General features: G+C 35.0%; 1 protein-coding gene across 6 annotated transcripts in view; it reads right to left on the reverse strand.

Moving 5' to 3' along the window:
* Positions 1–942: 942 nt before the first annotated feature.
* Positions 943–15,548, reverse strand: part of CNOT6L (CCR4-NOT transcription complex subunit 6 like) — a 96,709-nt gene continuing 82,103 nt past the window's right edge. For 5 of the 6 annotated variants that reach the window (XM_054688353.1, XM_054688352.1, XM_054688356.1 and 2 more), the window contains exons 11-12: positions 12,583–12,785; positions 943–9,710 (exon numbers count right to left, since the gene is read on the reverse strand). In XM_054688353.1, coding sequence (XP_054544328.1) covers positions 9,498–9,710; positions 12,583–12,785 — 416 coding nt within the window. In that variant the 3' untranslated portion in view covers positions 943–9,497. The remainder of the gene's footprint in view (positions 9,711–12,582; positions 12,786–15,548) is intronic. The other variant, XM_037530439.2, reaches the window with a different exon arrangement.

Raw genomic sequence — 15,548 nt, forward strand, 5'->3', positions numbered from 1 at the left:
TCAGAATCAAAGCCTGTGAAAGAAATGAGGACTGGAGCACACCCTGGGAAATTCTGAAGATGGAATAGTCCTTCAGAGTTGCTGAGACGGACGAAAATTTGGCTTTTCTACTCACACATTGTCCAGGCATTAGATGTGTTCTGTGCCCCCAGGAAGGTCATTTGAGGCTCACAATGCAGACACAGAATCAAGGATTCATCATATTGGCATAAGCATACAGGGTTGCTTCTACACAATGGAAGGCAGGAAGAAGCATGTCTAGAACCCAAGGGATTCTCTGGGAAGTTCTTGGTTCTTTTGTGCCCAGAGGTGAGTAGGCAAATTCAGCAACCACAGCCCAACAAGCATAAAACATGTTACTGGGTGAAGGTCTGAGTCACCCTACCTTAAAGGAAACTAGACCTCCGACATGGATAAAATCTGAAATGCTTGCTGGGAGAGGGACGATGACAAATATTAATCACAGTCCCAGAATCAGTTGCAGCAGTGGACTATACTTTGTTCCACTAATCCAACACTTTTTGTTGGCCTGTCATGACCTAGGAGGCTGTGATGAGATGGGCTTAACAGTTCTAAACATATCTCATGGTACTCATGTCAGACTCCTTTCGTGCTCTGCTTCTGTCTCTCAACTCACTTCCTTTTTTCACCATTTTCTTGGCAACAGTAGCACATAAAGTGTAACTTAATAGCACTTTGCTTGCAACTGTAACAATTCTTGCTATTTGTTACCTTTTACCCCATTTATCCACAATTTTTTTTTTAAAGATTTATTTATTTATACAAGCACTGGGGTAAAGGTCAGAGGTGCGGGAGGGTGAGAGAATTCACCAGAGATAGAGCAGGGAGCAGAGCAGGCAGAAGGACCTAAGTACACTGCTGAGGGGAGCAGCGGGTAAGACAGTTACCCACAATTCTATAGGATACCTGCCCTATGCTTAGTGAATGACAGATGAAGAAACATAAATACCTGAGGAGTAACCTTTGCACTATGGGAGATGGGTGCCCATATTCTCCACTCCTACCCCTCATGAAGACAACTGACACGCATTCATCTTCTCAGAAGATCTATGGCAGGTATATGCCCCACAGAGATGATCAGTTCAATTATGAACTCTTGTTTAGTTTTCCTTCTTCCCTAGTTTTCCCTTCCTAGTCCCCTACTTTGTGAGATTCACTCCCCCAAGTAAACTACTTGCATGCAAGCCCGTGTCCTGGTGTTTTGGTGACCATTTCATGAGATTAAATTTTTTATGTCCATTTTACCAGTGTGTTCTAGGTCACGTGGTGGGATGCTAGGAAGACATTTGGTGAAAGCTTTGATTGCCCTATTTTAGGGATCTTAAGGTATGGTCCTAAAACCTGGTGTCTTCAAGATCCACTTCAGGGGATCAACTTTTGGACAACTTACGAGAGGATGGCCAACATCAAGATCTCTATAAAGAGAAGTCCTTGAGTGGTAGACTCACACTGGATCCTTGGAAGACAGGACAAATCAGTATACACTGAGCTTTCATTCTGGAAATGAAATTTGTCAACATGAGCAATCTTTTCCATAATAATGCACTGTTACCTTCCTTAAGCACTCTTTAAGTTGGACAGGTCAGCTTTTTTTTTTTTGCTTTATTTTCTCCAAGAATAATAGGATATTAGACACACCATATCTTACATCATTTTTCAACTGCATATCCCCAAACATAGCTTTCACTGTGTACCCTGCCCTAGCCCCTTTCCAAGATTCTAAGATTCAAGATACCTTTACTCTGATTAAAGCGTTCCAATATATTTTTCTTTCTCATGTCATATATAGATGGGGCTTTTGAATGTGAATTCTTGGGGAATGGGGTCCATCAGCAGCACCTTGTTCATCATAGATTATTTGAATGTGGAATGAATTGTCTTCATTTTGGCAAGTTCACCTGTTGAGATTACTCAATACTAGTAAGTCGGCATATCTGTCTGATACTTGTAACATCTCAGGATGAACTAGAGTATGCCATAATAACTTTATAGTGTTAAGACACAGATTTGGTGGTTCTCACATTACATGTCCTACATAGGTCAGCAGGGTAGCTATGTTCACAAAGTCACTCAAGGATCTAATCCCACAACATACACTTCCTTGTTCATCAAGGCAAGAAATGAGACTATGGCAAATTGCACATTGGCTCTTAAAGCCCCACTCAAAAGTGGCACATGTCCCTTTGCTTTAGATTTCTTCAGCCAAAGTAGTCTCATAACCAACTTCTTCTCCAGTTAAAGCCAAGAATGTTTAAATAGTAATTAGTTTTCGCACACACCGAAAAAAAGTAGCATGAACTGAGTTTTACACTTGAATTACCTTGGCTTTTTACATCATTTTAAAGAGATATGCTGACCTACAGACACTATTCTTCACAGATAAAGAGTCAAAAACCAAGACAAATGTATGCAGTTGCAAAATGGCCATTTATTGCCTACAGGGGAAGGAAAGGGAGAGAAGGGGAAGTACACAGGTGCAAGGAAACAAGCATATATTTAGCCCTATACATCATGTGTGAGCAGTACCCAATCTCCGAAATGGAAAAAAGTATTTTGTCATCTGACATAGTAATTAAGGTTCTTAAGCACCTCCCTTCTGAGCTGCCACAAGATTTAAAAGGCAGGACTGCTTTGTTAAGTCAATGTTCACATTAATGAAAAAATACCCAACTGTGTCCTTTTGCACGCACATTTTGTACAGTGTCTATTGTGAAAACATCTCGGCTGAGCAGTTGGTCAAGATTCAGACCTCATCAACTGTTTAACTGTAATAAATAGAAAAATAAAGCAGCTGGTGATTTTGTCAGAGAGAATGTGTTCAGTAAGAGTAGAACCACTTTCTCCAGGGATGACAGAGTGTTAAATGATTAGACCACCACAGAACCAGTCTGTTAAACATCAAACACTTGTAAGCTACAATTAGATGGCACATCATAAAATTTTCTAATTAAAAAAAAAAAAGATAATATTTGATTTTAAACTAATTATTAGAACACAATAACAATTGATTTAGTACTTGGCTTTTTCATAGGACAAAAGCAAAATAAATATACAACCTAAGACAGAATTAAGTTTTAGAATAGTATCAGTAGAAACTACCAAGTACTCAGGGGAAAAAAAATACCAAAACATCTTAGTTTTAAACTCATGTGCTTTGCTTTCCAACCATTGTAATTAGCTACAAAAACACTTTATAGGCCACGAATGACTCAAATGTATGCAAAACAATAAATTATTAATTTAATGCCAAGTAATGACAATAAATGAACCCTTCCCTAGTCAAATGGTGAATTGAGTGGAAGAGTAGATCTCTCATGTACAACTAGTTGGCACTTGTTTTATAGTTCAAAGAAATCACAATAGAAGATATAAATTAATCCACGGTGAATTTGACCAACACCCTGGCCTTTTCAGAGAGAAAAGGAACATCCATCTCTTTCTCTTAAAGTAAAAAAAAAAAAAAAAAATCTCCCTCCATACCATCCCACTCCAGAAACAACACAAAACAAAGTTGAAACATTCATCCTCCTGAAAATATTCCAAGTACCCCAAAGAATTCGATTCCTCAGCTTCTCCTAGACAAAAGAATTGCTTGCATTTGGACTACTGTACGAATGCCCATAGTGCACTTCTCAGTGCTGCTGGTGTTAAGAAATTTGCCACTCACAACACTGAACAGTTCCAGATCCAGTGTGCAGTAACACAGCCATCCAAACCTCTCCCTCCCGAAAAGTTGGCAGAGCACCGCTCAGGAAATTTCACAGGTAAGGGAATATATTTTTAGCAAGTTAAGCACAGAGAAAGGACAGTACAGTTTCTGAATAAACACACATCCAGACTACTGCATACTTACTGCATCAAGATTGAAACAAGCAGCAGGAAACTAAGCCCGTTCAGAAAGAAGTCAAGTCACTGTTTGACACGTCAATGCTGAGCCATTTGTGTTAAGTTATTAAATAACTGTGGTGCATATAACCATTGATAGCTTGAAAGAAAAGTCACATGTCAGTAATTACAAATGAACACAAAACAAAAATGAGCAAAAAAGGACCATTTCTCAGGGTGCTACCACAATTCTTATGCTTTAGAGTTAAAAGTAGTAGACACACAAACAGGAAAATTATCTAAACTTGGGGGAATTATAACAAAAATAACAAGCAGGCACAAAAACTATGCCTTCTGAAAGTTTCTGGAAGCTGAATGTACCACATTATAGTGCCAAAAGTGTCATATCACTTGGTATTTGCATACCCTCTCTGTAATGTGATTGATTTCTAACACTTCTAATTTCAGTACAATACTAGGAGTTTATGCTGAATGCTATAAGAAGTTAACATTAAATAGGTGGAAATGTCCTATTTCATATGCTTTGAAAGTGAAAGCTATTTTACTAAAAAACATTCCATTACCAATGTCATAATGTTTGTTGAATAAAATCTCAACATGCTTGTTTTCCTTTGGTTCCAAGAATAACTAAAATCTAACCAAAGAAAAACACTAACTAGGTTAATAAAGCTTGCTTTTCCTGTTATCTCCCCATTTCTTGTTGTGGGACTTGTAATTTAACAGAAGAATTTACATGAAGGTAGACTTTAAGAGAAATTTACATAAAGGTAGAATTTGATTAAAACAAGAAACAGGCATGTTCTTTCTCACCCCCTTCCTGAAAAGAATTATGGGTTTTTGTTTTTTCCCTACATTTTGTGGCTTTTACTTAGAAAACCCTGCAGAAATGGCATAGGGACTTTCTAAGTTTTAAGTGACATTACACAACAAAGATTTACTTATCATTCTGCAAAATGAAAAGTATTCTTGGCATCCTGGTCTTAAAATAGATTACAACTTCAGTAAATAAGCCAGGTTAAAGATGCACTAATTTGCTTATGTTTGAATTAAAATTTGGTGATGATCATGTCATTAAAAATTTAAAATCACCCAAAGCAACCATAAGTGTCAAAGTTCTTACCTGTCTACAAATTCAAAACTTTAGTTGAAGTTTCTGGCTTCAAAAAATATTCTAATCCCTAGTTTGTCTACCTGTAGCTCACAGAGTTCTGACAAATATGATACGATTCAAAAGGAAAGGGGTAAAACAAATCTAATACACATTAGATTTTTTTTTTTTTTAAAGAGAGGTAAGGTAGGAGAAAGAGTATCTTACAAAAGTGAGAATTTACATTTCTGTCAAAATATACGTATGCTGTTTTGAAAACATGCCCTAAAAGCCCCTTGCTTGCTATAAAAAAAACTATTCTTACGGGCTGCCAAATCTACCAGAAACTTATGATGCATCCTGTGACCAGTATCAGTATATTTTACGGAACTATCAAAATTCCTCAGAAAATTAGGATATAAGACCTTAAAAACAATTAAATATTGGGACACAATCTAGCCTTGTATTAGAATGATGAACCATATACCTCTGGTTCTAAGAAGAACACATATACACGTTGAACCTGTTTTTTCTTGTGCTTTCTCTACTCTTTGCTATTTGATTTGAAAGTATAGATGGCGTCAGCAATTTTTAGAAAATCTTGGAAACGTAAATACAATTTTCACCCACTGAACAATATACATACTTAGGAGATACAATTTTCAAATGGAACACAGTATGTTTATTCCATGTTCCTGTTTAATTAGTGCTACATCTCCAATTCTAATTCACGATAGGGTCAAGTGATATGGGCCTCAGATATCTTTCAACTTTCTTGCTTCTCTGCAATTTAATATATAGCTTGAAAACACCAAATAATGGGGGACAGATAAGAAATGAAGCTTTATACTTCTACAAATTACAACACTAAAACACAGTGGCTTCTTTAATACATTCACACAGGATGCTTATTAGTAAAATTAAATATTTGCCTATGGATATCAGAAAAGTAATTTGAAAGAAAGCGCTTAGAACAAGGCAAATGGGAGGGGGGGAAAAGCTGGTCTCAGAACCCATTGTGCCATACCTGACTTTAACATGTGATATTCAAACGAATGTTCACACGCCTTACATCAAAGAAATGAAACAAAAATATTCAGCTACGTTGTACAAAATTTTTTTTTTACATAAAACATCATAAATCTTGAACAGATTTACTATATCTGAATTCTAAAAAGTTGCCTATAGAATGGTGCTGGGATTCTGTTCTCTGCTTGCTTTTAGGCAGTGCTGTTGCTTAAAAGTTGACACCAGGCACGATATTTTAAAACAAAGTCAACAAGCAAGGAGCAGTAAGTGGATTTGAGCCTTTCTCAGATGTCAGTCCTGAGGATGCTGCAATATTCCCCATCAAAATGTGTAAAGCTATGAGGCGGATACTGATGCCTGAGAGAGTGGGTGACTTGACATGCACTTGTATGACTGTTGTAATGGCAAACAGTGCAATTTTCCCTTCCTCAAACAACACTGTTTAATAAATTTAAAGAACACTCCAGTTCTTAGACAAATATCAGAAATCATATTTAACATTAAAAAAAACACATGATCACAATATAAAAATGCCCAAATTTTCTTTAATCTTCAGATAAAATAAGCAGCAGCCCCATGGCATAAAGTTTATTAACTTATTCTGAGAACTAGAAAGCATATGAGCATAAATATTTTACTTTCATTGAATATATAGACCTTATGTCATTCACCTCTTTCTTTTGGCTTTTTACTGCCAAAATTCCAAATGGCATGCGTTCTAACAAGACAATACTGAGGAGAGCAGCATTTCTGATCATCTGAATTGGCAACTCAAAACAGATACCACTCCTTTTACAAAGGGAACAAAGGGTGAAGGGTGTGTGAAATTTGGGCAGTAGGCTAAAGGGAAACCGTGCACATGAAATTTGGGTTACCATGCCCCAAGTATGTGTGCCACCCAAACCGTAACACAATTACCTACTTCAACAGAGTTACTACCAACATTTACTAAAACCACATGAAAAATACACAGGATAATGAATGGTTTGAAAGAGTGCATTTGGAAGCAGAGAGAACCCAATTACACACCTTCCTGCAACAGAGTGCCTCGATCATACACAAAATAAACTTAAGCTGTTTACAATGTTTCCCAATTTTTTTTTTATTTTTCCCTCTACATTTAACTATTAAAAAAGTTTTTTTTATTAATAAATGGGCTCCTCTGTGGTTCATATACAATCATAAGTGAACTTTAAATTCCATTTTATACAAACATCTCAAAAAATATTGGGAGTGAAGTATGGTAGGAAATATTGCTCACATTGCTAATTAACATGCGTATATGAAAGGAGGAAAATGTTTTGTTAGTGCATATACCTCCAGAGCAGAAAACCCACCCAAAACAGAAGATTTAAAATAAAACATACAGTAGCTAATTACAAAAAAAGGTAATGTCCACAAAATTAAGTTTTTCATGCTATTCTACTTTCCAGTACTATGTTCAGGTAATCAATTTGCATGGCTAGATGTTGAATGTTTGAGGTATATAAGAAGGGATACCTGCACATTGAGGAAAATCTGTCATCTTAAAGGTTGTCTCTTTGTTTATTCTGGTACTTCAACCATTTTTGAAAGACTATTTTATTTACATCCAACTTCACTCAACTACAATGACATTCCAATTATAATAGATGACAAACAATGCCTCTATCACTAGGCACTTTTAAAAGGGAGTTTAGGCTTTACAGAACCCTTCTGATGCAATCCCATATATGATATTACATCATCCCACCACCCTCATCCCACTAAAATTACCCTTCAGGGGAAATATTATCTTATATAGCCTGATTAGTTTACTATGGAAGAAATTAGTATAAAATGACCAAAAGAAATACATCATTTAAGACTAATAAAACAGCCTACGATGTCAGGTTTGAAAAAGGAGACAAATTGTATATATTTAAAACTAATTAAATAATTTAAATTTGACCTGTACTTTATATATTACTGAGACACAAATATAGGCTATTTTTATTTTAAAATTTCATTCACATAATGGAAAATTTCTTGTTTATTAAAAATATCACATTTTGAGACTAGAAACAGTAAAGTGCATGAAAAGTTTAAAATATAAATTTCAGAAAACTCTTATAGCAGCAAAAAAGCAGAATAAAGAAAAACTTAAAAACACAGACACAACCTTTTCCTGTTACTCTGCCATAATTAACATCAAGTAGCCAACCAATTTTTCCCCCAGAAAATGATTATTACTTTCACTGCCTCTTGAGTCATGGATTTTCAACTGGCCACTCTTGGGCAAAAAAAGGATTCCAACATATCTAAAGAGCATCAACAATTGGGAATAAACCAGTAGCTTCTTAATTCAACCCTGACAGACAATGGAAACAAAGATTAAAAGCATATAATGGCCATTTGGCAACTAGAGTTAGCAAAAATGATCTAAGGTTTCAACTACTCCCTGTTCTCTCTCCCCCAAATTCTTTCCATTGTCACCTCAAAAAGCCAAAACCAACCAACATTTGACTACTTTGGGAAATAAATGAAAGTCTGTATAGTTTCCCCCTTCTAAAACTTTGATCAGGACTTTTCATTTCCTAGTCAGTTAACATTTGACAAACATAGCAAAAATGAAACAGATCAGATAGTATCTGTTTCACCAGCACAACCTGCCAGAAAAAGGTGGGTGGGAATAATGAAAAGTACTGGACACTAATTTTGTGGGCATACTAAATAAACTGTATTCTATTTTCAAAATGTGTGGCAGTGGAAATTATCAGCTGTTTCCCTATAAATAAATTGGAGAGACAGTTAGAATTAATACTTCTAATAAGGGTACAACTAATAGGGAAACGAAAGTAAATGACTTCTCCCCCCCTTCAAAAAAAAAAAAAAATTACACTAGTGTTCAAGTGTTCACCTAACAAACGCCATGTACTGTTAAATATGTGATTTTGAAAGCATATTGTGCAACCATCTTCAATTTCTCAATTTTTCTGGCTAGAGGCTATATCATAGTTTACATGTACAAATCTAGAAATTTAAGTGCTTTGTTAATGTGCAAATGACTTGGGGAGCTAAAAATCCGTTTGTTATAATGGAAAACAAGTTCAAGAAAGTTTCCCCTGTGCAGCATGCCATCATTCAGTTTAAAAATTTATATTTATAGTTTAAAATTTCCTTTTACAAAAATGGTTGGCTCATTTGCAATCTTTCAAAAGAAAGTATTTGTTTTGAAAAACATATACATTGTTGTTGGGCTTCAAATTGTTGATTTCTCAATTATGAATGCTAACTCCATTTACAATATGCAGAAAGTCCAATTTAAAAACATGTTAAATTAAAAATTTGGGAAGAGAGAAATACTTTGGTTCTAGCCCTAGTGCCAAATGATACCAATATGCACAAAAATGTACAAAATCTTATAGCAAACACATAATGAAAGGAACCTGAAGAAGCAGCTTAAGGATGGCCATACTTCACTCCTACATACTTTGATTTACAACTGTACAGGTCCATAGCAACATATCCCCGGTCTTTGCGGGGCAATACTCCACTACCTCCGATTAGGCAAGTGAACACCATTGACAAGAGGCAGGAGTGGAGGGTGGAGTTCAAGTTGTGTTAACAGTGAGAAGTGGTCTGAAGGGATGTGAGGGTGTGGACACCCAGTGATGTTGTTCTCAACCAGCCATTGAGGATCTAAAGGCCCCAGGACACCAAGCACGTTCATATGAGTCTTGGAATAGAAAATGTAGTCAATCACACCCTGTAAAGTTGGGGAAAAAAGAAAGAGATATTTTAGAGAGAAAAAAAAAAAACAACAACCTCAGATTATATAAAGAACTATCCATAATTTATAAAGTCAAATAACTGAGTAACCTATACTTCTGTTACCAAGTCTTGACAATGGGTCAAACAAAGCTCAAGTCTTCAATGGATTTTCCATGAAATAAAAGTGGATTAATAGGGAAACACAGTACCCTACTGGAAACAAAGTCTTGCATTTGTGCATAAGTAGTAAGTAAAACTGAGAATCTAAACCACCAAACTATGTTTGGGTATCTTTAAAATTGATTTATTTGGGTTAGTGAACTCTAATATATCAGTATAAACAGTATAGAAATTGCACACTTTAATAGCTACAATAAGCAAAAAATTTGTACAGATATATAGGTAAATGAAAAAGTATGACTTAAATTAATTTTAATGATAATTGGCATTGTTTTCAATTATTGCACATCAAGATATTAAAATATGTCTGAACAAAATCATAGTAAAGCATATTTTTAGATTTGCTAATCCTAGTCATCTTTCCCAGATTTGCTAGCTACATACAAAACACTAAATACAGTTAATTGTTCTGTTTTTTTAGTTCAGAATATGCATTTTCACAAATCCAGGTATACTATAAGTTCTGGGTTCCTTGTTGCATACCAAGAAATACCTTATCAAAAACATCCAGCAGATACATACATATATCAGTTATCTCTCTCACAACTAGATGACTTGGGTTGTCTGATGAGTAAATTTCAAAGCTAGTATGTTTTTATTGCTTCAGGTCTTGTGTGCAAGAGAGTAAAGTCAAGTTTTTTCCGATCCACGTCAAAAGAATGGGAGTCCAAGTATAAGAAATATTTTCAGACCTGGAAATACTTATTTACAACTAACTACACATATGCACTCTAAGTAATATTTTAATTAGGATGAGATAATAAAAAGAATGATTATATTGTGAATTTTTGAAATAATTACCTAAGTTTACTCATTTTGACATAATCAAGACCAAAATTAAAAAATAGTTCCTTCAAGGGAGAAAGTTTTATTAACATTAGATACCTTTACCCTTCTTTATCACAAATTAAGGAACCTACTTTTATTCAGGGGAGGACTTACTGTCACTACTACTGAGTCCAAAGAATCAAGAAATGATTTTAGCATTTCATTGGATAATGTAAAGATTCAATAAAATTTCTGCTTCAATTAGCAACATGTATAAGATCTTTTAAAAAAACATCAAAGGACTTTAAAACAATTCAGGTGATCATGAAGGATGCTATTAATTGTTATTCCATTTTTATTTCTCTGATTTTTAGTTTACAGACAAGGAAGAAGTAACCTCTATAAAAATCCACGTGAAGTAGAAATGACTTGGTCTTTTACCCTACAAAGGCCAAAATAAGAGTAAGAGTTGTAGAATTACTGAACAATTATTTTGAGGGATTTTATTTTTGGTATTTTGGTTGTGCTAGTAGAGATGGACTATCTATCACTATAGTCACAATGATAGGATTTAATCTACAATAAACTGTATATCATTAAATCCAGATTTTTTCCTTTAAGCTTTAAAGAGAAGTGGTGTGCTAGACTCTGTTAGTATGGGTTTCTGAGGACTTAATCCTATTTTTGTGTTACAGAGGAGCTTGAAATTCATTACAGTGGGAATATTCAAACTACAGAAATTAGCAAACACAACAACTTAAGAGTTTCTTTTTCTCAGAAAGTTGATTATTAAATATTTACCATCACATCACTACATGAGTGATTAAAACAAATGAACAAAAACTCGACAGAATGACCTAATCTTATAGAAAAAAATACTGAAACTAGATTCAACTTCTTTCAAGCAATTTTTTCCCATTTCATGATTACAAAAGCTGACTAATATCAGCACACAAATGTCCTTTCTTCTCCCTACTATTAGTTTCTCAGAAAGAGGCTAACAAACATGGAAATTGGAAAAAGATTATTGGAGACATGTAAGAGCCAATTTCACGAATTTCTTTTGGTAGTTTATTAAATTCCCCTTAGGCTTCTTAAACTAAACTACTTTCTAGCATCAGCAATTTTTCAAGATAGTGTAATATTTAAGTATAGGTATATGAAATGCCAGAAAATCAAACAGATATACAGTAGAAGAGTTACAGATAGATAGTGATCAGAAATCTGGCAAAAGGAAATAGTACAGTAAATAAGAAAGCACTAAGATCTTTCTAAAGAACAACTGATCTTTTGCACTGAGTTCTCTAATTTTTTTCTTATTTTACAACAATATCTTCCATTTCCTTTATTAAGTTGGAGTGTCCCATTGCCTGGGAAAAAATTAGGATGACAACATGAATACAAAACAGATCCCACATACAACTGTCTCTATCCTTATCCCCGAAACAAAACTGTAGAATTAAAAGATAAATATCAATGGGCAGTACTAGGAAAATTCTGAAGAAATACTATATAAATTCATTCAAAGCGAGGTTATCTATATCAGGTGGCATTTATTTGGATCCTTTCTGAATGTTTGGGATGGTATGCACAAGTGAAAATTAACTACTTTAAAAGTGGTCTAATAATGAACCTGGCACATAGTAAGCATTTTAAAAGTTTTTGCTGTTAACAATATTACTTGAAATTTGAAAAAAATATGGGTTCAAAAGAATTCTCAAGTCAACAACAAAAGCCACAAAATCAACCAAACCTCCTATGCATATATGTGCATACTCCTGACTTAGTCAAGGCATTCTGAGAATGTAAACATTCCTGGAAATCCTACAATTAAGCATCAATAATATATTTGCATTTACAATACAGTTAAGCATTAGTATTTGAAATAGCTTCTACACCAGTCCAGAGGCTATACTCACTTTGAAATCAAAAGTGTAATTGGTGTAAGGCATCAAGTTATTTTCATAGGCGCTCTTCAGTTGGAAGCCATGTGTGATTCTCCCTTCTGAGCTTCCATTCTTTCCATTGCAGCTGAAGTTCATAAGACACTCATTGTACCTTAGTTCCTTGAAGTCTTTATGGTTGTCAGCTACTCCTCCATTGCTTAAATATTCCACAACACCTAGTAAAAAAAAGAAGGAAGCACTAATATACAGCATTTAGACTTTATACAAGACTTCATGGCTCAAATATGTTGCCAGGTAGATTGAGTTATGCAAAAGTGCCTTTTTATAGATTGGTCCAGCCCCTATGGAAAACAGTATGAAAGTCAATCAAAATATTAAGAATTGATCTGCCATTTGACCCAGCAATTCTACTCTTAGACATCTACCCAAAGAATACAAAAACACTAATTCAAAGGGATGTATGCTTATTTCGCTGAGCATGATCCCTTCCAGCGCCATCCATGTTGCTGCAAATTGCATGTGTTTATCTTTTTTGAATGCTGAGTAATATTCCATGGTATATATGTACCACATCTTCTTGATCCAGTCATCTACTTTTGGGCATTTGGGTTGTTTCCAAAGCTTAGCTATTGTAAACAGTGCTGCTATAAACATAGGGGTGCAGGTGCTCTTTGGAATTGATGTTTCTGTGTCCTTTGGGTAAATACCTAGGAGTGGAATTGCTGGATCATATGGAAGCTCTATGTTTAGTAGGTCCAGAAATCTCCACACAGCTCTCCATAGTGGTTGGACCAGTTTGCACTCCCACCAACAGTGCAGAAGAGTTCCTTTTTCTCCACATCCTCGCCAACATTTGTTGTTGCTAGTTTTTTTAATATGTGCCATTCTCACTGGTGTGAGATGGTATCTCATGGTAGTTTTGATTTGCATTTCCAAAAAGAAAAAGAAAAATACCGGATGGTCTCACTCATAGCAGGAGTCTAGAAAACTTAAATAAGGGACCAGGAAAATGAATATAAGAAAGTGAAAATCAAAATCAACAAAAAATTATGAACCAGAGACACTTTTTGGGGGGTTGGGGGCGGGAGGGGAAGGATTGGGGTCAGAATGGGGCGTTTGCAATTGTATGGGGGAATATAAAAATAAAATTTAAGATTAAAAAAATAAAATAAAATAACACCATCCCATCAAAAAAAAAAAAAAACAAAGGGATGTATGCACTTCTACATTCAGTGCAGAACTTGCAGAACGATTTACAATAGCCAAACTATGGAAAAAAACATAGGTGTTCAAATACAGTTGAGTGGATGAGGAATGTGGTATATGCACACAATGCAATATTATGCAGCAATTTTTTTTTTTTTTAAATGATGAACTCCTCCCACTGGCAGCAAACATGGAAGGAACTGGAGGGGATTACGACACGCAAGATAAATCAGAAGGAGAAAGACTGACACTGGATGGTGTCTCATGTGTGGCATATAGAGAAATAAAACAAAGAGTTTTGCAAAAAATCCTAAAAATGTGACTGTAGAATTGAGGCTACCAGAGAGGGAGAGGAGAGGGTTGAGAGGGGAGGAGGCACAACAGACTATTATGGAGGACTATGGGCATTTCAGTGGTGGGTGAGGTGTGATAATAGCACCTGAAGGAGAGGCTCCTATACCTCTAAACCACAAACAATGCTATAAACCAATGTTGCCTCAATTTAAAAAAGAAATCAGTCAGGAACTGGTTTTCAACAAAATTTTACTTCAACTTGCATTAAGGGATTAAACTGAAAATCCATGAGAAATGTAGTTTCATTAAAACAATATGATTTGGAGATAATGCCACAAAAAAAGGTAAATTAAAAAAAAAATGATGATCTTTAAGTCCTTGGGACAAAGTAAATAGGACTGCCTTTTGTTATTAAAAAATTCAAATATCAGAAATTTCATATGGTTCAATCAAAATTGAAGAGTATTACCTTATTTCGGAGCAAAGTAGCAAGAGCACCCAGAAATAGCTTCAGGCTAAGGATGGCTCCCTAGGTGAAGGATGATGGCATTCACCAAGCTCTTGACACTAAATGTTTTTAGAATATTATTGCAAACTACCTCTTCCGATTTTTATGTTTTTGGCAGCCAATCAACAACTTGGAGAATATGTAAAATGTAGCACACAATAAAAAAATTAAAATTTCAATGTCAGTTTCAGTTAAAATCATTTTGAGCTAAAGTTTTTTTTTTTTTTTCAGTCTGACACTATAAAGAACATTATATGCTAGAGGTATGCTAGCTTGTCAAAAATATTAATGAGTCTAAGGGAGCTGAAGAGAGTAGGAACATTCAAAAAAGTACAATGCTTTTACTGAATAAGTAAACATGGGGAAAAAAATCACAACTCTTCTATGATGATTAACAAACAATATTAGTCATCTATTTATGATTAGGAATGACAACAACATAAATGAATAAGTGATGAAAACAATATCAGTATTGTGAAAGCAGCTATCATTTACCTAGCATTTACTACATGACAGGCACTTTTCTGAAAGCTCACACACTTAAACCTCACAAACAACTCTATGAGGTAGGTAAAAATGATCATCGCCTTATTAAAAACGAGGAACTTAGTCATTGATTGCACAACTCATACGTGGTAGAACCAGAATCCAACGTGAATGGTCTGGCTCCAGAATCAAGCTCACTATTCTGTGCTGCCAGATGACAACTCATTGTCTTAAGCTAACCAAATGAGATAGTGGGGAACTAGTATAATTCAACTCAAAAAAAGGGTTAAAAAAGGAAGACACAGTTGAGGAAGGTCCCAACAGTGCTAGAGGCTGAATCAATGTTTGTGAAAAGATGATTTTTGCATCTATTTGCTGAGGATATAAAGTAGAGATGGGTTCCAGCTTTGTGACCTTTATGAATATCTCAAATTTGGCCTTTTGAGTTATTTAATATTGTTATTTTTAACAATTTAAAATAACA

This window comes from Talpa occidentalis, unplaced genomic scaffold (assembly GCF_014898055.3).
Source record: "Talpa occidentalis isolate TD23 unplaced genomic scaffold, MPIMG_talOcc4v2.1 talOcc4.6, whole genome shotgun sequence".
Lineage (NCBI taxonomy): Eukaryota > Metazoa > Chordata > Mammalia > Eulipotyphla > Talpidae > Talpa > Talpa occidentalis.